This window comes from Myotis davidii, unplaced genomic scaffold (assembly GCF_000327345.1).
Source record: "Myotis davidii unplaced genomic scaffold, ASM32734v1 scaffold120, whole genome shotgun sequence".
Classification (NCBI taxonomy): Eukaryota; Metazoa; Chordata; class Mammalia; order Chiroptera; family Vespertilionidae; genus Myotis; species Myotis davidii.
The window spans coordinates 1,463,421-1,486,915 of NW_006294778.1; the positions used below are offsets into that span (position 1 = coordinate 1,463,421).

Consider the following 23,495-nt stretch of genomic DNA (forward strand, 5'->3'; position numbering starts at 1 on the left):
CCTGGGGCGGGTGAGTTCACCGCCTTTGGGAGGCGGTGTCCCAGGCCCAGACTCTCGGGCGGCGAAGGGAGGAGACTGCAGTCTCCCCGTGTTTTGGTGACCGCCCCGTCCTCTCCCACAGGTTGGGCAGCCCCCCTCCCGAAGCTTCGGGAGGAGAAGTCCCGAGTGCCCCCCGGCATGTCCCAGCTCACGACCGGTGTGCAGCGGTTGTGAGCGAGATGCAGTAGCACGTGACCCTGGGACGCAAGCCCCGATGCAGCTTCCCCGCCCCGCGTGTGCCCTTTTCGCTGGTACTTGGCCCCAAGCAGATGCATCCCAGGTGAGTTGTGAGGTGGGCTCAGGGCTGGCGGCGTCTTCGGAAAACATCAGGCACGTGAGAGTTTTTGTTTTAAAATATATTTTATTAATTTTTTTACATAGAGGAAGGGAGAAGGATAGAGAGTTAGAAACATCGATCAGCTGCCTCCTGCACACTCCTTACTGGGGATGTGCCCGCAACCAAGGTCCAAGCCCCTGACCGTAGTCGAACCTGGGACTCCTGAGTCCTCAGGCCGACGCTCTATCCACTGAGCCAAACCGGTCAGGGCAACGTGAGAGTTTTGAGTGCCTTCGTTGTGGGTGACACTGGGAAGAGTACAAATGCGGGTTGTAAATACGGATTCGCGCCCCGGAGCAACCAGAACCCCAGAAACTGGGGTTGACTAGACTAGACTCTCATTCAGCCTATCTTCACATGTGCACAGTTGCTCCAGATTAGCCATACGTCATCGTTGGCTCGTTGACACCTTTATCCTGTGCCTTCGACTTGATTGAGCGTTTAATACTATTTTTGTCTGGGTTCCAAGGTGTGCGTTCAGCTCATCAGCAGGCCTCACTTTGGATTTCCCTCGGTTCCTTGCCATCTGGCCTGTATAGTGGAGAAATTAAGTTCTTAACTCTAAAACCTTGATGCAGATGTTTAAAGTTAGGTACTTTTGGGTACCATGTCAGTACAGTACAGAAATAGTTCTAGATGGCTGGTCTTTTAGAGCCTTTTCATAAGCCTTATGCTTAGGATGCAGAAAACAAAGCCATTGAAATGACTCTATTTATTGCATTTTGCAAAATGACTGCATTTTCGTTAGTGTTAGTTGCTATATTATATGTCGTTCTAAGTCAGCAGTTCTCAACCTTCGGGTCGCGACCACGTTGGGGATCGAACAACCCTTTCACAGGGGTCGCCTATCGCCTAAGACCATCGGAAAACGCATATATAATTACATATTGTTTTTGTGAGTAATCACTATGCTTTAATTATGTTTAATTTGTAACAATGAAATTGGGGGTCACCACAACATGAGAAACTGTATTAAAGGGTCGCGGCATTAGGAAGGTTGAGAATGGCTGTTCTAAGTAAAGTTTTAAGATCAGCACCTGGCACATGGCTCATACCTATAGGTCAGTGGGAAGCATTCAACGGTACAAGTGTGAAGGAAATGATTTTGTACGGAGCGAGGAAGGAATCCCTTTTGAGAAAGGTGGTTAGGATAGAATTGCATTTTAGAATGAGTATCGGGTGAGGGTCATATTGTAAATTCCCCTCATCTGCTGTCTCTGTGGGATACCAGCCACCTTTGGTTCATGGCTGCTGAGGTCATCACTTTTTGGTGACTCACAACAGCAGAAATCTGCTGAGCCTCTCACATTGAAATCTGGTTTAAACTGGTTTTAGAAGTCAACCTAGAAACACCGTTTTGATTTTTATCTCAAGATTATCACACAGATTAGTGTTCAGGAATTTTCAGAATGGTATTCGAAGCTTCAGAGTTTTAATTGTACTTTAAAAAATCATTGTAACCAATTTGTTCTAGGTCATTGCTGCTCCAGTGATTGAGTTTTGACTAAAAACTCTAGGTATAACAATTTCCGGGAAAAGTCTGTTTTAAAGTAACCCAAGCCGAGAAACTTTCAAAATTAAGGTTGCTGTGGTTTCTTTAGTCTATAAGAAATTTTTTTACACTTTTTATAGCATAATTACTGTTATAAAGGTGCTTTCCTTTATCAGGTGCCCCTCATTTGTCATGTGCTTCTAGTTGTCTTTCTAGTAGGATGAGCGTACACAGCTCCATCCAGTCTCAAGTATTTCAGAGTGCGCGCTCTGTACAAGGTAGTATGCTCGTTGGCCTAACGTACTTTATTAATGTCTGGGAGCTTAGCTTTATGAGATACGTGGCCAGGGATAAGGTTGGAGCCTGTGAATATAGAATAGTGCAGGAACAGGTCTGTGCAGGACTTGAAGCATACCCCACTATATAAATACACAGATCTTAATCTATTGGGACTGTGTAAAAGGCAAAATGGTTCTTTTTTTAAAAATTATTTTTATTGATTTTTTTTGCAAAATGGTTCTTTTATTGTAACTGTCTTTTTCAATTTCAGTTAAGAGTTTTGTTTTATGAAATTAGGCGGACCTGGATTTAAATCTCAAGTCTGCCACTTGTTATGTAATCTGTGGTTAAGTTTCTTAGTGTCTCTGAGTCTGTTTCCTCATTTTTAAAATGGGATTAAGAATATTCCTTACCTCCCAGTAGTTACAAGGATTAGGTGAGATAATTACATGTAAATCACTAAACTCTGTGCCTAACACACATAGAACAAGAGTAATAAGTGTTAGCTTTTAATTATTTTCAGGTTGGTTGATAGCTGATCTGCCATTGTTCAGAATTAAAAAGCCTATTAGGTTTGTTTTCACGGCTAAGGAATATGTGGACACATTTGATTTCTCTTCCCCTTCACCTCTCCCATGTACAAAGGCACACGCAGAACATGCATTACTGTGATACTATAAGGCTTGGAGGTCATTAGTATCCCTCTTTGGATAACTTGTTGGCTAGCTTCTTGAAATATAATATTTTTAATATGACAGACTGACATAGGAACTAATACTTATCAATAACAACCTCTAATAGTGTTTTGTTCTAATCAATGTTACTCTTATTCTAATGATGTTAATGGCAATACAACATGGATTGCATAGAAAATGTGATTCTTGCAAAAGTGTTCTGTAGATGAAAAGTTGGTGTATGGAAAAACTTTTTGGCATTATTTTGTAGCATAATCTGTGCTCTTCCATTTAATTGCTGTGTGATTTGGGGATTATGACAGGCCCTCTGAGACTCAGTTTCTTTACCTTATTTTGAAGAAGCGAGAGATAGGAAGTAATTTTTCAAAAAGTATCTGATAAGGGTTACATAACAAACCTCAATATGTGGAGGATGTCATTAAGATAATTAATTAAATGTTGATACAGAATTTTAATAAAATGCTGATCCATGAGAATGTATGGTGCTTTTTTATACCATTAATACTTTAACTCAGATCCAGTATCATTTTAACTCCTGGTGAAAAGAATTAGCGAATATTCTTTGTGCAGGTTATAACAAACATCTGTAAAAGCCTTGGTTTAAAGTAATAAGCCAACTGAAGAAAACAGATCCTGTGAAAGAAAAAACTTGGGTGGTTTAAAAAAACAACCCAACCCTCATTGCCATTGTGCGCTAAGGATTGCAAACTTTGCTTTAGGTAGTGTGAATAGGGTTTGGAACAAGGCAGGCCTGATTGAAACAAGGTACAGTCCTGTTTAAGATGTGAGCATAAAAATGAAATTCTAGTTGGTCAAGTTTTAGGTTCTTGAGTTCCTTAAGCAGACTCACTGACTTTAATTGTTTGCATAACTGGTTACTGTGCTCTTTCTTAGGATGAATGAAATGAACCTGAGCCCAGTGGGGATGGAGCAGTTGACTTCATCCTCTGTGAGCAATGCCTTGCCAGTCTCAGGGAGTCACCTGGGGTTGGCTGCTTCACCCACTCACAATGCCATCCCTGCCCCAGGTGAGTGGTAAGGGACAGCAACTGCATGTCAACACTTATTGCATTATCAATTCTAAATAGAGCCCAGATGGGGTCAGAGCCCCTTTAAGAGTGGAAGAGAGAAGCCAAGCAGGTCTGAGTGGCAGTTCCACATGCAGTTGCACAGTGAAAGAAGACATTTTTGTAGAGTGTTGGAGTTCTGGTGGATAGGAGTAGCAGCTTTTTCTGACAGTCCTCTTCTTCAGTTGGTGACCTTTTGTTTAGAGCTGTAATTGACTTGGTATTTTATCTAAGACTAGAGGCCCAGTGCATGGAATTTGTGCACTTGTTGGGGGTGGGGGGGAAGCGGTCCCTCAGCCCAGCCTGCGCCCTTCCTCAGTCCGGGAGCCCTCAGGGAATGTCCAACTGATGGCTTAGGCCCAAGCCGTCAGTTGGACAACCTCAGCGCTGCCGCAAAGGTGGGAGAGGCTCCCGCCACTGCCACTGCACTCGCCAGCCTGTGAGCCCGGCTTCTGGCTGAGTGGCACTGCCCCTGTGGGAGCACACTGCCCACCAGGGGACAGCTCCTGAATTGAGCGTCTGCCCACTGGTGGTCAGTGTGTGTCACAATGACTGGTTGTTCCACTATTCAGTCAGTTTGTATATTAGCCTTTTATTATATATAACTAGAGGCCTGGTGCATGAAATTAGTGCATAGATAGGGTTTCTAGGCCTGGCTAGCGATCAGGGCCGATCTGTTGGGTGACCAGCAGGGTGATCTGGGAGCCCCTGCTGGCACCCGCCTTGGCTGACCTGGGAGGCCTGCGAGCTGGGGGCAGCTCCTACGTTGAGCGTTCATCCCCTGGCGGTCAGTGCACTTCATAGCCACTGGTCATTCCACTGATTGTTCTGCTGTTCAGTTGATTTGCATATTAGGCTTTTATTATATAAGATTACCTATTTATCTTGGCATTTTGTCCCTGCTTGATAGAGGAGAATTAAAGTTGCTCTACTAAATGTTCTTAAAAAGCATGAGAAGTTGAGCTTTACTTTCTACATCTGAAATTGGCAACTGCAAATATGCCAGGCCTAGAATTATGGGGAAAGAGGAAGCGCCAGAGATGGAGCTCAATATTCAGAAAGAATAAGAGTACAGGAGAAGCTCATTTTCCACCAACATTATTCTTTTAAGACCTTTTTATCTGCCTAGTTCAATTTTCTTTTTCTCTTGAAACAAGTAAGCTAGCGATTCCTAAGGACCTACAGCATTGTAATATATTGTACTTTCTTGATCAAAATAGGAGTTAATGTTTTAACCCTACCAGACCACTGTACCGATTTTTCAGTAATTTCCGAATCTGCCGCTATACCGCTGTACCTAATTTTCAGTACTTTGCCTAGACCTATTTTCTACAATGTCTCCAAGTTCCATCTTATTCTAACCACTTGTTTGCATGTAACTAACATTTTTCTATATCATGTTGGTTTTTTCTCTTTAATGCTCAGGAGCCCAGGTATAGGGGACAGTTAGGTTCAGGGCCTCAGGTCTGGTAGGGTTAAGAGTATTTAAATCTGCCCAAGCTGGTTTGCTCAGTGGATAGAGCATCAACCCTCAGATTGAAGGGTCATGGATTCAATTCCTGCCAAGGGCATGTACCATGGTCCCGGACCCAGGTTGTGGAGTGTGCAGGAGGTGACCAATCAATGTTTCTCTGTCTCTCCTCCTCACTTCCACTCTCTAAAAATCAGTGGAAAAAATGTCCTCAGGTAAGCATTAAGAATAACAACAAAAAAGAGTATTTGAATCTGTAGGGTGTCCCCCAAAAATGTATACACACACTTTGAATAATTATCAAGGCAGTGTTTATTAAAATACCTTTCATTTTCAAAATTGAGCTATCAGCTGTTAAAGTATGTATACATTTTTTTTTGGGGGGGGGACACCTTGTATAAATTGTTTAAATAAGTTACTGCTTCATTACTAAAATGTAGAGTTAAATAAGTTTCATCATAGCAAGGGCTCTTTACATTCCTTTAAGTATCCAAAAAATGTTTTAAGTATTTGTTGTTAATTCATTTGATTATCTCTTAGGCATTCCTTTTAGAGTACACTTGTTTAGGAGGAAAAGCCTATTAAAAAATAATTGCCACTGGCAAAAAATAATGCAGATCAGCATTGGCTGTGTTGGTGAGTATTCATTATGATACTTAGGCATTAAGAGTCACTTCAACACTTTGCAGATAGGTATACTTTCAGGTAGAGACAATCTAAGGCAGGGGTCCTCAAACTTTTTAAACAGGGGACCAGTTCACTGTCCCTCAGACCGTTGGAGGGCTGGACTATAGTTTTTTAAAAAAACCTATGAACAAATTCCTATGCACACTGCACATATCTTATTTTGAAGTAAAAAATACAAAACGGGAACAAATATAATATTTGTATTTGCATGTGGCCCACAGGCCATAGTTTGAGGACCCCTGATCTAAGGGTTATATTCTTTTAATCATGAAGTACAGCATATATTCAAAAGACTATGAAACTATTTATATACAATTTCACGTCTAACTTTAAACTAGATTTTCCAAGTAGGAGCATATCTATGAACTTTCAGAAGTGAAATATTCTCACTGTATGAAATGGAAACTATTATAAAGTAAAAATAGGTTTAAAAAACAACTCTGTAATAGCACTATTCAGAGATCATTCCTATGGACTCCCTTATATTTCTTCCCATTTTTGTATCTCTATATAATTTGATTTGTTAAATCCTATTTAAACTAGGTTTTTAGTTGCAATTAAATGTTTGGTACTAAAGAGCAATATAGACAATTGGAGGATCAGTTTGGTATTTAAAAACTACTTGAGAACTAACTTTGTGACATTTTGTGGATGTACCTATCAGGGATGTGAAGGGCTACTCAGTGAGATTTTTGCTCACATGCAACAGCCTTTCTAAGTTTAGTTAGTGATTGTACAGAGATTTTTTTAAGTACTTTTATTTTTCAATTATAGTTTGCATTCAGTATTATTTTGTATTACTCTCAGGTGTACAACAAAGTGTTAAAGTACTTAAACATTTTTTCTTTTTTTGTAGGCCTGCCAGTGGCAATTCCAAACCTGGGTCCCTCCCTGAGCTCTCTGCCATCTGCTTTGTCTCTGATGCTGCCAATGGGTATTGGCGATCGAGGGGTGATGTGCGGGTTACCCGAAAGAAACTACACCCTACCTCCACCACCTTACCCCCACCTGGAGAGCAGTTACTTCAGGACCATTTTACCTGGTAAGTATGATAGTTCTTTGGGAGGTTAGAAGAAAGAATAGGGCTGACTCAACCTCAGTGCATGAAGAACTGAATAATGTCTTTTTGTTTGTCACAATGAGATATTAAATATCTTGGTCAGGAAAACTATCTGTTTATAGTTATGTACTTTTCCTTTTAGAATATACAGATAACATATCCTATATAATAAAAGGCTAATATGCTAAGTGTCCAACTATTCGTACGACCGTTTGACCAGTCACTACAATGTGCACTGACCACCAGGGGGCAGATGCTCCAACCACTAGGTTAGCTTGCTGCTGGGGTCCGGCCAATCGGGACTGGGCGAGATGAGCCAGACGCACCCTGGAGCCCTCCTATGGTCCCTCTCTGGCCCTGATTGTGCACTGGTGGGGTCCCTCAGCTTGGCCTGCGCCTTCTCACGATCCAGGACCCCTTGGGGGATGTCGGAGAGCCAGTATTGGCCCAATCCCCGCAGGCCAGGACGAGGGACCCCACCAGTGCACGAATCTGTGCACCGGGCCTCTAGTTATTAATAATTGTAGTTTGACTAAGCTTTATTCCCTAATGGCACATAGCAGTTTTTCTCCTTCTCTTCCAGCATCTCCTTGGCTCAGTTTTATAATCCTGTAATTGTAATTCCTGCCAACCACATGTTCTGCTAGTGTCATTGTTTATTATAAAGTTTATTGACTTTTTAAAAATTAAATTTTTTTTTTATTTCAGAGATGAAGGGAGAAGGAGAGAGAGAAATATCAATGATGAGAATCATTAATTGGCTGTCCCCTGTACTCCCCCTACTGGGGATCGAGCCTGCAACACAGACATGTGCTCTTGACCGGAATCAAACGCAGGACCCTTCAGTCCTCTGGCCAATGATCTATCCACTGAGCCAAACCAGCCAGGGCTTTATTGAACTTTTATTCTGTTACAAAAGTTATTAAATGCTTATTTTAGATAATTTAGCAAATAGGGAAACCATTCATAGTCCCATCATCCTTCCTGTCTTTTATTTTGGTGTATAGATTTTACTGTTTTTTTTTGTAATTAAGATTGTATATTTTATACAATTGTGTATCCTTACTTTTTTCACTTAATATTTTTCTCTGTTTTTACATAGTTATTTTCCTCAACTACTACCTGGTTTTCATAATATCCTTTTGTTGTTGTTTTTGTTAATCCTCACCCAATAATATTTTTCCATTGATTTGTAGAGAGGGTGGAAGGGAAAGGGAGAGACAGAGAGAAACATCAATGTGAGAGAGAGATATCAATTGGTTGCCTCTCACATGTGCCCCAACCAGGGCTAGGGATTGAGCCTGCAATCAAGGTGCTTGCCCTTAACTGGAATCGAACCCGGGACCCTCATCCGTTGTCCAAGTTCAATAAGAATCCCAATATGTGGGTTTAGATAGAAGCCCCTACCCCAGTGGTTCTCAACCTTCCTTTAAATATAATACAGTTCCTCATGTTGTGACCCAACCATAAAATTAATTTCGTTGCTACTTCATAACTGTACTGTTGCTACTGTTATGAATTGTAATGTAAATATCTGATATGCAGGATGGTCTTAGGCGACCTTTGTGAAAGGGTCGTTCGACTGCCAAAGGGGTCGCTACCCACAGGTTGAGAACCGCTGATAGTGTATTATGATATTTTAATAAGTTATATTAAATTTTATTTTTTCACATGGAAGATATAGTTTTAAATCATTTTACATTTTAATTCTTATAGAGCAAATTCTAGCATCTTAGGACTCAGGAATTCCCACCATGTATAAAAGGCAATATTTAAATGATTAACTTCTAGGGACGTCAAAGGAACACAGTTAATTTTTTATGATTTCTGAGTTTCATAGGAAAAACTGAATTATGTTATATGTATGTTGCTATTTATAAAGTGTGCGTATATATATATATATATATATGGATCAAACCAAAGAAGTAGATAGGAGATTATTTTAATTTAGTTGTATTCGTAGCTCTAGCATTTGGAATTTTTTATTTTAACAATGTATTAAAAAATCTGTTATCTTTTCCTTTTCTCAGGCATTTTGTCTTATTTAGCTGACAGACCACCTCCTCAGTACATCCACCCCAACTCCATAAATGTTGATGGTAATACAGCATTATCTATCGCCAACAACCCTTCAGCACTAGATCCCTACCAGTCCAATGGAAATGTTGGATTAGAACAAGGCATTGTTTCAATAGACTCTCGCTCTGTGAACACACACGGTGCCCAAAGTCTTCATCCCAGTGATGGCCATGAGGTGGCCTTGGACACAACAATCACTATGGAGAACGTCTCTAGGGTTACTAGCCCCATCTCTACAGATGGAATGGCAGAAGAGCTTACAATGGATGGTGTTGCAGGCGAGCATTCTCAACTCCCAAATGGCTCCAGAAGTCATGAACCTCTGTCTGTGGATTCTGTGAGCAACAACCTTGCGGCAGACACTGTAGGGCATGGTGGTGTGATACCCATTCATGGGAATGGCCTGGAGCTCCCTGTGGTCATGGAGACAGACCACATTGCAAGTCGGGTCAACGGGATGTCTGACAGTGCCCTCAGTGACTCTATTCACACCGTGGCCATGAGCACCAACTCTGTAAGCGTGGCACTCTCTACCTCACACAACCTCGCCTCCCTAGAATCTGTTTCCCTCCATGAAGTTGGCCTAAGCCTAGAACCTGTGGCTGTCTCCTCCATCGCCCAGGAGGTTGCTATGGGAACAGGTCATGTAGATGTATCTTCAGACAGTCTTTCTTTTGTACCACCTTCACTGCAAATGGAAGATTCCAATTCAAACAAAGAAAATATGGCAACCTTGTTTACAATTTGTGAGTGTGCTTAGCCTTTTTTGTTTTGGAAATATTGGTGGAAAGGGCCATTATTCCTAACAGTCTTAGTCACAAAGTCAGGTGTTAAAGAAGTTTATAAAGTAACTAGGCTTTGTAATTTTTCCTTGCTTAGTAGTGTCCTTTATATTAATCTGGTGCCTTTTCCTCAGGTTAGTCAAATGATACATAGACATTTCATTGGTTCTTACAACATCCTCCTGAAGTAAGGAAACAGAGTCATTTCTGTAATTTACAGATAAGCTTAGCCCCAAAATACATAAGGTATTTCCCAAGGTTTCACAAATAGTTAATTACAGGAATAAACTTTAGTAAGGTAGTCTGTGTGACATGCCTTATGCTCTTCAACATAACATTTATTAAATTGTGCACTTTTTAAAAATCCCAATGGAGAAATACAGGTGGATACAATTTTGTTTTTGCTCAGAATGTATATAAATTACCATAGTTGCTCATGTAAAAGTTCTTTTTATAGGGTAACAAAAAAAAGTAGTATAAAAAAACAATTTGTTGGTGTCACCACATACTTCATTTATGCAGGAAACATGTTGATTGCTTATTATATGCCAGCCTCTGCTGGATGCTGGGGAGAAAACGGTTGATAAGAGCCAGCACATGCCTTTAAGGAGCTTGTAGTCTGATGGGAGGCATAGGCAAGTAAACAGGCTATTGCGTACGGTGTGATAAGTGCGGAGATGGGATTAAGTGCAAGGTGCTAAAGGGGCCTAAGGAGGGGGGCACCTAACCAGGGCATGGAAGAGGCAGGGGAACTTACCAGGGGAGGCTAGTTAGAGGCAAGTAGGTAAAGAAGATGTCATAAAGGTGATTTTTCTAACGGAGTAGAAGTAAAGGTTGAGGAAAAGTGCAGGATGTTTACAAGAACTAAGCAAAACTTGTTGAGTGGATGAAGTTAGGGGAAGGAAGGGTTATGGAAGAAAACCCTGGTTTTTGGCAAGGAAAACTGGTGGATGGTAGTAACACTTTCTTAGGATAATGATTGGTGGAGGAGGAGTAGGTGAATTTTTTTGAGGAGTGATGGTGAAGCCAATTTTAGACATGCTGATTTTAGTGTCCATAAGATGCGTAGTAGAAATGTCTAATGAGAAGTCGAATCTGGAGCTCAGAGATCTGTCTGGAAATATGTAGGGATCTTCAGCATTAGGTATTAATCATGGCCATGGAAGGGGGGTGAAATCATCTAGTAAGAGTGGAATGTCAAAAGGGCTGGGATATTACGATACAGCAGCAAAGAGCTTCCAGAGTAGACTGATCAGGAGGTGAGAAAAGTACGTAGAATGAATCTTCTGGTGTTGCAGAAGTCAAGCAATGGGGAGACATTTCCTATTAACCTTTTCAGTCTCAAATTTACAATTAAAAATTAAAAAAAAAAATCCTCACCCGAGGATATTTTTTCTGTTGATTTTTAGAGAGCGTGGAAGAGAGGGGAAAGACAGAAATACCAATGTGAGAGAAACACATTGATTGGTTGTCTCCTGCACAAGCCCTGACCAGAGTCTGGGCCAGGGAGGAACTTGTAATCAAGCTACGTGCCCTTGGCGGGAATCGAACCCCAGACCCTGCGGTCCACAGGCCAGCACTATCCACTGAACCAAACCAGCTAGGGTCAATTTTAAGTATTTCATCTGGGAATATAATGTAGACTCATTAATTTAGCCTGTTGATCTGTTTTTAAAAAGTGGGATCCTCTTCTAAATGTGTTTTTAAAAAGTGAGATATAATTCACATTTTAAAGTGTATAATTCAGTAATTTTTAGTATATTGACAAGGTTATGTAACCATTACTACTGTATAATTCCAAAACTTTTTTTAAAATATATTTTATTGATTTCTTACAGAGAGGAAGGGAGAGAGATAGAGAGAAACATCGATCAGCTGCCTCCTGCACACCCCCTACTGGGGATGTGCCCACAACCAAGGTACATGCCCTTGACCGGAATTGAACCTGGGACCTTTCAGTCCGCAGGCCGATGCTCTATCCACTGAGCCAAACCAGTCAGGGCATAATTCCAAAACATTTTTATCACCCCATAAAGAAACCCCATCAGCAGTCACTCATCATCGCCCCAACCCATGGCCAGGTAACCACTAATCTACTTGCTATCTCCATGGGTTTGCCTATTCTGACATTTCATGTAAGTGGAGTCATACAATCTGTGGCTTCCTGTGTCTGGCTTTGTTCCCTTAGCATAATGTTGCCATGGCTCATCTGTATTTTGGCAGGCATCGGTACTTCATTCTTTTTTATGAGAGAGTAATATTCATTGTGTGTGTATTCCACATCTTGTTTATCGTTTATGGACATTTGTGTTTCTCCTTTCTGGCTATTATGAGTAATGCTGCTAGGAACATTTATATAAAGTGGGGGGCAAAAGTAGGTTTGAAGTTGTTTGTATGGAGAATAATACAATAATAAATAATAATACAAGAATAAAATAACTGGTTCGCATACTTATAACTGTAAACCTGCTTTGCCCCACCCTGTACAAGTTTTTGAATGAACATGTTTTAAATTTTATTGGATATGCAGGATGGGACAAAAGTAGCTTTACAGTTTTTCATACGGAAAAAAATACAATAATTAAACAAGAATAAACTCAGTTTCGTGTACTCACAACTGTAAACCTACTTTTGCCTCATTGTAAGAATGGAAAATTGCTTTATGTTTAACTTTTTGGGGGAATTGCCAGAGTGGCTGCAGCAATTTATATTTCCAGTATCAGTATATCAAGCTTCCAGTTTTTCCACATCTTTGCCAGCACTTTCTTTCTGTTTTATTATAATCATCTTTTTGGGTGTGAAGTGACATCTTATTGTCCGGTTTGCCTTTCCCTAATGAATAATGATGTTGAGTCCCTGTACATGTACTTACTGGCCATTTGTATATCTTTGGAGAAACAGCTAAGCATTTTCTGTTGTATGAAATCTGAATCTCCTTTGTTTGGAGGTGATTCCCTTCTCATTAATCAGTTCTCATCAAGGATGGGAGATCTCTAATTGGATATTCAAAGACTTTTTAACCAAGCAGTAGTTGAAGTAATATGTTATTACTCTTCAGCTAAATATGAAAACTTTGACACCTTATGCCGTTTAAGTAGATTTTCTAATGATTACTTAGGAGAAAAAGACACTTGGATGGCAGTGGTTCTAAGGTTTATGGATTCCACTTATTTTGTGAACAATTGGGAAAGTTTGAACTCAGTCATTGGCTAATAGAGGCATGAATTTATTTCCTTAACAGAGAGAAAGAAAAATAAAAGAATAGAGCAAAAGATTTATGGAGAGGAAGGACACTCATGAGCTTGTGAAAGTGAAGTTATAGTAAGCATAGACAACAGTATACAAAGGTCATATGAAAAGTGAGAAATTAAGAATTTTAAGCAGATGTGTCTGCAAGAATGTATTCTGCCTGCTGGCCCAAAGAGCAGGTTATAAATACTTTTTTGGCTTAAAAATCTGCCATCAAAATCTGGTTGGCCAGCTTGTTTATGGTGAAGCAAAAGAGAACAGAGATGCCGCTGGCTCTGTCATCTCTGCTTTGCATGACTGACAGCATTTCAGCCCAGTTTCCTCTTATAGTTCATAGAATTGGAATCCAGTTTCAGGCTGCAGAACATCATATTATCTACTTAATGTAAGGAGTAGTGTACAGTCGGCCCTCTGTATCCACAGGATCTGCATCTGCAGATTGAACCAACTGCAGATAGAAAAAAAATTACAGAAAGTTGATCCTTAAACAATTCAGTATAACAAGTATTTACATAGCATTTACATTGTATTAGGTATTATAAGTAACCTAGAGATAATTTAAAGCATATGAGAGGATGTGTCCAGGGATGACTGAATTTGATTTTTTTAAAACTTGATTCTTAAAGTAAATGTAGTGTTATTTTTTTTAATCAATCTTGCTTTTAGGTACTGAATAGGAAACTTGTCCTGTTAGATCAAAAGGAAAAAGTCACATCTTGCTGAAGAGAGAGATGAGTTGATAGATATTTTAGTGTAAGAGTAGTTCTTTTTTTTTTATTTTATTGATTTTCTACAGAGAGGAAGGGAGAGAGATAGAGAGTTAGAAACATCGATGAGAGAGAAACGTCGATCAGCTGCCTCCTGCACATCTCCCACTGGGGATGTGCCCGCAACCAACGTACATGCCCTTGACTGGAATCGAACCGGAATCGAACCTGGGACCTTTCAGTCCGCAGGCCGACGCTCTATCCACTGAGCCAAACCGGTTTTGGCAAGAGTAGTTCTTTGATTAAAGTATTTCTGCTGGAACCTTGCTTCTTACTGGTTACAGTTTAGTAATTGGTGTTTAACTCGAAGAGCAGGTGGTAATTTAGCCTGCTTGAGGTGAACTCATTTGTGTTTCTCACATTTTCCGCCTGCAGGGTGCACCCTCTGTGACCGGGCCTATCCCTCCGACTGCCCTGAGCACGGACCGGTGACTTTTGTTCCTGACGCTCCAATAGAGAGCAGAGCCCGGCTTTCTCTCCCCAAGCAGCTTGTTCTCCGCCAGTCAATTGTGGGAGCAGAAGTTGGTAAGAACCATAAAACCCCCTCAAGTGTCTTCTTTCTTTGTGAGGCAGAGTTGTAAAAGTGGGCGTGTATAATTTAGTGACTATTTGGTTGACCCAAAAGTCAATTTATGGCTTAGGATTTATCCTTTTAGGGAATATTTGTCTTGTCCAGTGGTGATAGGAATAAATCAAGTTGAAAACTTTATTGGAAGTGGTCTCCTTACTTAGAGTCAGAATTGAATAGAGGAGAGAATCCTGGCCTGAGTCTTTGAAGATTTCCCTTTTAGTCTCACTGTAGCATCCACTAAGAATTACCATGACAAAACACTCTTTGAAACTTCTTTCTTTTATAGAAACATGCAAAATTCACCACTGATAACCGTTTGTTACAAAAGATGTTGAAATTGAGTGTAAGTAGTCTAATACTCTAAGGAAAAAGCATAAAGAATACTGCCAGAGTGTGCTTACCCATATTTGACTTTAACATGGTTTCTGCAGTATTGTGTCATTTCTTTGAAAATATGAATCAAAGTTCATTATTCTTTCAGCTGTAGCTTGATGTCAGTTGAAAACATGAAACAGCTTAGATAATATAGAGCAGTGCTTTAAGCACAAACAATTTTAGAAGTTTAGCAGTTGCTTTATATTTTTATAATAGAATAATATTCTCTAGTCTTTTAATGTGATAACTCCAAAATAACGTATTTGGAGGGACATGGTTTGGTTCGTTGTATATAAGACTGGGTTTAGAAATGTCTGATATTACTTCTTTGCATATTTCTTCTGAGCCCATTTTATCTATTCATTTCATTTTCCATACTCATATGACTTAGCTGCCTCTAAGGAGTCCTGGAATCCCAGTAGTTCTCAGGTTCCCTGAAAATCAGATTCTTTGCTTGGGTTAAGCTACTCACTCTCTGTGTCTGGAGATGTTTAAGGTACTGATTGTGTAGTCGGTGTCCTTCCACTGACAGGTGTGTGGACGGGAGAAACCATTCCTGTGCGGACTTGCTTTGGGCCTCTCATTGGCCAGCAAAGTCACTCCATGGAAGTAGCAGAATGGACAGACAAGGCAGTTAACCATATCTGGAAGGTCAGTGTTTATGAAACTTATGCGTGACGTTTGGATGTTTTTGTTTTATAAGGTAGTTAAAAGTGATGTAAAGGTCAAAATTGGCCATGATGATACAGTGCCATTTGCCTGTCAGTTTATTTAATATTCCATCCTTTCTGTTCTTGGTAGCCAAGTTCTGTATATTACATAGCAAAATACCAGCTATTGAATATAGACTGTAAACTGTTTTAGTCTCCATTTTGTTAGATAATCAAATGATTCTCCTTTTGAATTACTTGTGACAGCTGAGGCTATGAGCTTTATTTATATGATGAAAGTCTTATTTTATAATAAACTAAAACACTCCTCAAATATTTAGCCTGGGAAACGGTTCTAGAATTAGAAGGTAAGGTTGCTTCTCAGTTTTCTAAAGGGAAGACTGTAAGCACAGTCTTCTTTAACAACATATCCTGTAACAGTTTATATTGAATCCTAGTAGACTGACTGGAAATGATGCTGTAAAATTGAAGTGAGGGGAAAGTGAGTCCTGGGACAGTTGGAAAGTAAGGTGCCACTGGTATTGGGGACTTTAATTTTGGTATCCAAAAGGGAACATAGAAGAATGCTAGGTCCATTGGAGAAGAATGAGAAGAGATGGTTCTCTGACCTTAATGTCCATTCAGCTGTTCTGTGCCATGTGGTAGGTGATGAAAACAAGTAGACTGTCTGATTTTTGTGTGTGTATCTTTTCCAGTCAAGCCAAAATGTGAATAATCAAGAACACTGCCATTCTGTACACTGATCACCGACTGTAGGTCTCTTGTTGGTCTTTATTTGGTTGCTAGAAATAGGGGGACTGGTGAAATGACAGGCATGTGAGAAGGCAACTATGTATTTTTCACATTGACTAGGAAAGCTGCAAACTAAGTGAAATGGTCTTAATTCAGTAGCATTTTGTATCGCTTGTCAGTTCATTTGATGTGTATATTTGCCTTCTCTTGGCAGATATACCACAACGGTGTCCTAGAATTTTGCATTGTTACAACTGACGAAAATGAATGTAATTGGATGATGTTTGTGCGCAAAGCCAGGTAAGAGTAGTTTTGGGTGAGAGGAATTATGATTCAGAGGGTTTTCAATAGGAAGCTTTGTGTAAAATGCAGAAGAGCTGGAAAATGCAAATTACACTGCACATACTTTAAGGCCTAAGGCTTTTCCCCTTCTTCACTCCAGAAGTTGTTGACTAGTGGTAATTAAGATTGAAAACACAAGAAACTATCCTTTTAATGAACAGTTTACTCAAGTTACCAGTGCAATAAGGAATGATACTGTTACCATTAGATTTTCCAGTGGGTACCTTCTCTTTATATTGACTGTTAGTTGTGGTTAATTCTCGTTCAGCTATCTATCTCTGTGTCTTTGTCATATTGTTTATGTAAAGATTAATTTATTAGCTTTCAGTAACAGACTGTAGTGTTTCTAACTGTAAAGGGCAATAAACTGATGTACTGAAGTAAGAATTTTGTTTCTGCACACATCGCTCACACTAGATAGGATAGGGAATTAGAAAAGTGACCCAGAAAAATTATATCTAAGTTTTCATAGAAGATTTTGCTCTAGGGATATGATGTGTTTAGTACATATTTCAAAAATAATATGCTTGATCTATTAAATGTAATTTAGGAACCGGGAAGAGCAGAATTTGGTGGCTTATCCTCATGATGGAAAAATTTATTTCTACACTTCACAAGATATTCCTCCTGAAAACGAACTGCTCTTTTATTACAGCCGGGATTATGCTCAGCAGATTGGTAAGTTAATGTACGACTTGTTTGTTATGAATCTAGCGTCCTAAGAACACCAAGGACAAAAAGTAAAGGTTTAAATATCCGCTGAAACACATCAGCTAACCTTTGTGTATATAAAAGCAGACTATTACCTCTCTGTTGAAAGGTTAAACTCTCTGAGGTTCTTCACAAACTGAGTGTTATTGACAAGCAGTGTTTATATGAAATGAACTTTTGTGTTAGCACTTTGATTTGGGGAATTTGAAGTTCCCCAGGCTGCTTTTTGAGCCAGTACCATTGCAATTGAGGTTCATAAAGGACAGCAGAACTCCTTGAGTGATTTAGCCTTCCTGGGCTTTTCTTTGCACTGTGTCATGATGATACACGATGACAAGTGATGTCTGAGTTTGTGTGTGCTACAGAATCTTACTTTTTCCCCCTAGGAAATATACCTTATAGTGCAGTATTTATTAAGTGCTTCCTGTGTTTCTGGCACTGTTTGAGAGGCTGGAAATAGAGCATTGAATAAGACATTTTACTTTTATAGGTAGTAGCAAGATGGACATTTGGGTAAAAGGGAAAAATTGTAAGCAAAAATTATTAATATCAAGAATACGCTTTAAAATGGAAGTATCAGGAGATATTAATTTTTTTCAAGGTGTTCCTGAACATCCAGATGTGCACCTCTGTAACTGTGGCAAGGAGTGCAATTCCTATACAGAATTCAAAGCCCACCTGACCAGCCACATCCATAGCCATCTTCCTGGCCAGGGCCACAGCAGCAGCCACAGGCCCGGCCACAGCAAAGAAAGGAAGTGGAAGTGCTCAATGTGCCCCCAAGCTTTTATCTCTCCTTCCAAACTTCATGTCCACTTTATGGGTCACATAGGTATGAAGCCCCACAAGTGTGATTTCTGTAGCAAGGCTTTTAGTGATCCCAGCAACCTGCGGACCCACCTCAAGATACATACAGGTAAGTTGTATTGGACCACCAGTGTGGAATTTTGCAACAGTTAGAAATGGCAGTAGTAAAGGCTTTGCAGGGAGGTAGTCTTGCAGGTAGAGTTGAGGTAAGGTGTTAGAGAAGGAATCCCACTGGCAGGCAGCAGGACTTCATTGGATGGTAAATCTTTGTAGGATAACTAATTCCTCAGAGGGAGTTTCTTCCAGCAGTTAAGATGCTCCACTTTCTGGGCACCCAGACTGGGGAAATGCAGTTAATAATCAGGAAGTTGATTCATTTGTTTGAACTTAAAGCAAAAGAAATTCTGTGAAAATAGCCTGAGCCTCCTTTTAGAGCTCAGTCTGGGTCACTAGCCGGAACCAGCGTTTCTCCTTTGAATATTGCTCAGTAAACATTGTTAAAACTTTGTTTTTTGAGTTTAAACCAACTGCTTTCATTGAACACTTACATTTTTCATACATACTATAAAATAATTGATGAGGTTTTCATTTTTTTTTGGCTGGGTCATTTGTTCTCCAAATCTTTGAATGTAAAATTCTTCCTCATCTTTTTGCATTAAGACTGCGTAGTCACAGAGACTGCATAGCCCACAAGACTTAAAATACTGACTAGTTTGAGAAAGGTTTGCCAACCTCTGACCTAGTGTAATCTGATTTCTGCATTCTTAGAAGAATTTTATTCCATCCCTGGCTTATGAAGTCATATGATATGTTTAAAAAAAGAGGGAGCCCTAGCCAGTTTGGCTCAGAGGGTAGAGCATCAGCCTGTGAGTCCAGGTTCGATTCCGGTCAAGGGCATGTACCTTGGTTATGGGCACAGCCTCAGTAGGAGGTGTGCAGGAGGCAGCTCATCGATGTTTCTCTCTCATCGATGTTTCTAACTCTCTACCTCCCTTCCTCTCTGTAAAAAATCAATAAAATGTATTTAAAAAAAAAGAGAGAGAAAACTATATATATATAGGTTGTTAAAATATATTTACCTATAGACTGGGCCCTAGGATGATGTGATTTTTTTTTCATATTTTATAGCATGTCTGCTATAAACATTAAAAATATATATACATTTAAGCAGTCCCAGATGGAGGTCAGATTTATTAGCTTCACTAGCACTAGTTGATGAATGTAAATTCAGTGGCTCTGGGTGGTTCTAGGAAGATGGCCCTAGAAAGTGAAGTTCCAACTACCAGACAGTTCTGTTTACTCCTGCCTCTGCCACACACTCACACGGGGCCTGTTCATCTTGAGAGGCTGGTGGTGGTTTCAGTCACAGTGTGATCCTTTGGGTTAATGTGCAGGTCAGAAGAACTACAGGTGTACTTTGTGTGACAAGTCTTTCACCCAGAAGGCTCACCTGGAGTCACACATGGTGATCCATACTGGCGAGAAGAATCTCAAGTGTGATTACTGTGACAAGCTGTTTATGCGGAGGCAGGACCTCAAGCAGCATGTGCTCATCCACACGCAGTAAGTTACCCCACAGCCCGGTGCTCCTCGGTAATGAGATTTATAGGAGGTCATGAGGTCGGACCCACCATTGATAGAATTAGTGTCCTTCTAAGAGGAAGAGAGACTAGAGTGGGTTCACTCTGCCCACTCTGTGAGGACAAGCCAGGAAGAGGGCCCTCAGCAGAAGCTGACCTTCCTGCTTCTGCCCGTCTTCCTCCCTCACTTCCTTCAGGTCTCTGATTAAATGTCATCTAGGAATGGCCCTCCGTGACCTTCTTACCTAAAATAGGATTCCATTTACCTGGCTTCATTTTTTTCACAGTGCTCATTACTACCTGCTATCATGCTATATATTTTTACTAGTTTATGGTGTAACTCCTCCACTAGGACGTAAGCTCCATAAAGGCCAGGGCTTAGTTTTCCACATTCTGTGGCTTCACAAGATCCTCCTGCTGGGAGGGAGAAGGCAGTAGAAACGCTAAGAGTGGCTAGGCTTCAGAGCCTCCCACTGCACCTTACCGCTCCTTGTAACCCCTTTTATCTGTTTCACATACTGGGCTTTCCACTGCTCAAAAAAGTTTCAGAATTCCTGGTCTGTATAATCTCTATGGTTCTTTTCAGCTCTCAAACCTTGGCACTGACATTTTGAGCTGGGTAAATTTTTGTTGTAGGGGTTACCATTGACACCATATTGAGATACAGCTAAGGACTGGCCAATTGGCAAACATTTAAACATTTTCAAATTTGAGTCTCCACTTGTTGGTGAGAATGTAGGCCACAGGAACTCTGAAATGGTTGTTGATGGACATGTATGTAGATAAAACGAAATTGTAAAAACGGTTTAGCTTCATCTAGTATAGTTGAAGATGTGCATATGTTTTGATCCAGCTACACTGCTCCTGAGTATGTATATGTGCAAGCCAACATACAGGTATAGAAATGTTGGTAGCAGTCTTGCCTGTGATGATAAATACTGGAACCACCAAAATACCTTAACAAAAGGTAAGTTGTGTATTTGTAAGTAGTTTATCGCAATGTTAAGGAACAGACTACTGATACCCGCAGCCACTTGAATGAATTTCACAAATATCATATTGAGTGCAAAAAGCAGACAAAAAAGATACATCCAGAGTGATCCCATTTACATAGGATGCCAGAATAGGCAAAGTCAGTCTGTGCTGTTTAAACGATACATATGTTTTATGACTTGTCTGTGTGCTACATCTCATATAGAATGTCTGATTCTAGACGGGCAGAGCTGCTCTGACAAGGGCCTGCGGTGGTGAAGGATAAGTGTGGGCCTTAGTTGTCACTTGTAATCCAACCAAATGTTTTTCGTGTGTTCCTCTTAGAGAACGCCAGATCAAGTGTCCCAAGTGTGACAAGCCGTTCTTGAGAACAAATCATTTAAAGAAACATCTCAATTCACATGAAGGAAAGCGGGATTATGTCTGTGAGAAATGTACAAAAGCTTATTTAACCAAATATCATCTCACCCGTCACCTGAAAACCTGCAAAGGGCCCACCTCCAGTTCTTCAGCACAAGAGGAGGAAGAAGAGGATGACTCAGAGGAGGAAGAGCTTGCAGACGCTGTGGGGACAGAAGACTGTCGGATGAACAGTGCTGTGTATTCAGCAGATGAGTCTCTGCCGGCACATAAATAAAGGAGATGCCAAATGTTTTGGATGGAAAACGCAAAGGGAAAAACATAGCCGGTTATTCACTACAATGGTTTTTATATGAAAAGGTTTCTGATTTTCCTTCCAGCAAACAGTCAAAACAGACTGGGAATGGATAAAGCACTTATGGGGAATAGCCTAATGCAAACACTAAAACAGGTTGGGAAAAGAGAGGATGTGTCCTATTTTCAAGTGATGTGTGGGAAGGAAAGTCAACTTTTGAGGTCTGTATTTACATGATAATCTGGTCATATTTATGCCCTTGTCAAAGCTGCCTTCTACCCAAACAAGTAAGATTTATTTTAAATTATTTCATTGTTCACTTTTCTTCCCAGAACTAGGATTTCGTAGTACATACTCTAAACTTGATCCCTGCCTCATAGTCATCCCAATTGCTGATTGTGGTTCTAGTGTTGTATTTCATATGGACTATTGTGACGTATTTGTCCCAGAACAGACGAATACAGCAGTAAGCTGAAAACTTGTAAGCTCCTTTGCAGCTAACAAGTTTAAAGCCCCACCCGCCTTAATCTCTATTTGGGAATTTAGAGTAGATCTTGCTTCCCAAAGTTTCAGCAGGTGCCTGGAGGGCAGACAAGAAAGGAGCAGGCATGCAATAGGCCATGATGGACAGAAAAGGAGAGATGCCGGGGCCACTGCCCAAGAAACTAGCTTTTATGGGTCAGGCACCTGGTTATTGTTCTATAGACATCTGTGTAGGTTTAGACCTATCTCTCTCAATAAAGCATCCAGCCCCTAACCAAAGGGGACCTGGAGGTGTAGAGCTAAGTAATGCCTGCTGGATTAACTCCCAGCCATAAGCACACGTAGACTCAGCAGGCAAAGAGGCACCTCGGCCCAAGGAAGGAAGGAGGGAATGATCCTTTATATCTGGTTTACCCTCTGAAAAGGATCAAGACATCATTAAACTGTTGCCAACTCAAAGACAAATGACTCCAAATACATTGGGGCATTTGCAAGGCTTGGCCTGCCCAGTTTTCTGGTGAAGAACTTCACTGGTTAAACACGGTGAATACCAAAGGATTTGGTCTGTGTGTTTTCAGGGTCCCAGCTTAGTTCTTCCATCCGTCTGGTCTTTCCCCTGGTTTCACATGCTTTCAGCAAAAAGCAGACATCCTTAAGTTGACGGTTGATAGAACACGCTCTCCTGCGCTGAGGCACATCCTCTGGGTTGGAGTAGCAAGGACTCTGGTGGGAAGGTTTTGCTGCTAATGTATTTATAGAATGAATGTATTGCATTCAAATCTGTATTCCTCTAGGAAGGATTAAAATAAAAACTTTTTAAAAAATACAGGATTTTCTTATCTCATTTTGGGGAAGAAGGAGAAGAGTGAGCCTTTGGGAGAAAATCAGGTATAACTTGAGTTTTTTAAAGGTTAGAAATGGAGAGAGGATTTCCTAAGTACGATGGCTTAGGGATCGTGTTGAAATGTGTGTCTGCATAACTGCTTAAACTGCTGCCTGTGTTTCCAGCTTATATCCTGTTGCTCCCTAACGTAGTGCCTTTACTCTGCTGCCTCCTTGCAGAGCTGTGGTTAATCTACAGTGAGGGAGGGGGCTGAGGTGTTGCCTCTATCAGGGCAGGTCAACTCTAGTGCAACTGGAGCAGCTCCAAGTTCAGCCTTATGCCAAAGGCAGGCCACCCGTGTTCCCAGGAAACCATGGGTGCTGGAACTATAAGCTTCCTTTCTCCCTTTATCTCAGTAGCTCATGCTGGTTAAATTCCTTCACTGCCTAATGCTGGTTAAAATGCTGCCCAAGATGGTTAAGACTAATGTAAAAACAAACAAAAACAATAGAGGAAAACAGTTTTAAGTGAGAACGTAACTTTTACTGCTTATTTACTGCCATCTTTCATTTTTTACCTCTTAGACTTAAAATGTACATTCAAAGTTCTTCTCATGAGATGAATATATTAGTAACTGGCCTTTGACAAGATTTTGCTCTGAGCCTTCTCCGCCTGTTGCAGGTGGCCGCCTCTGCTGCTGTGTCGGGGACATGGTCATGTTGAGAAGCAGAATATGAGAGCGCTAGAG

The 23,495-nt window shown here is 40.5% G+C and overlaps 1 protein-coding gene across 2 annotated transcripts; it reads left to right on the plus strand.

Annotated features, from left to right (window-relative positions):
* The first annotated feature begins 199 nt into the window (after positions 1-199).
* PRDM4 (PR domain 4) lies at positions 200-22,748 on the plus strand. Of its 2 annotated transcripts, none has more exons than XM_006769326.2 (11): positions 200-319; positions 3,737-3,870; positions 6,924-7,109; positions 9,158-9,952; positions 14,380-14,529; positions 15,483-15,601; positions 16,568-16,653; positions 17,246-17,373; positions 18,008-18,322; positions 19,608-19,776; positions 21,111-22,748. In XM_006769326.2, exons 1-11 carry the CDS (start codon positions 309-311, stop codon positions 21,421-21,423), a joined length of 2,406 nt encoding a protein of 801 aa, XP_006769389.1. In that variant the 5' UTR covers positions 200-308; the 3' UTR covers positions 21,424-22,748. The 2 variants fall into 2 exon arrangements, with proteins under 2 accessions (XP_006769389.1, XP_006769390.1); XM_006769327.2 differs by lacking the exon at positions 200-319 and adding an exon at positions 1,895-2,146.
* Positions 22,749-23,495: the final 747 nt, after the last annotated feature.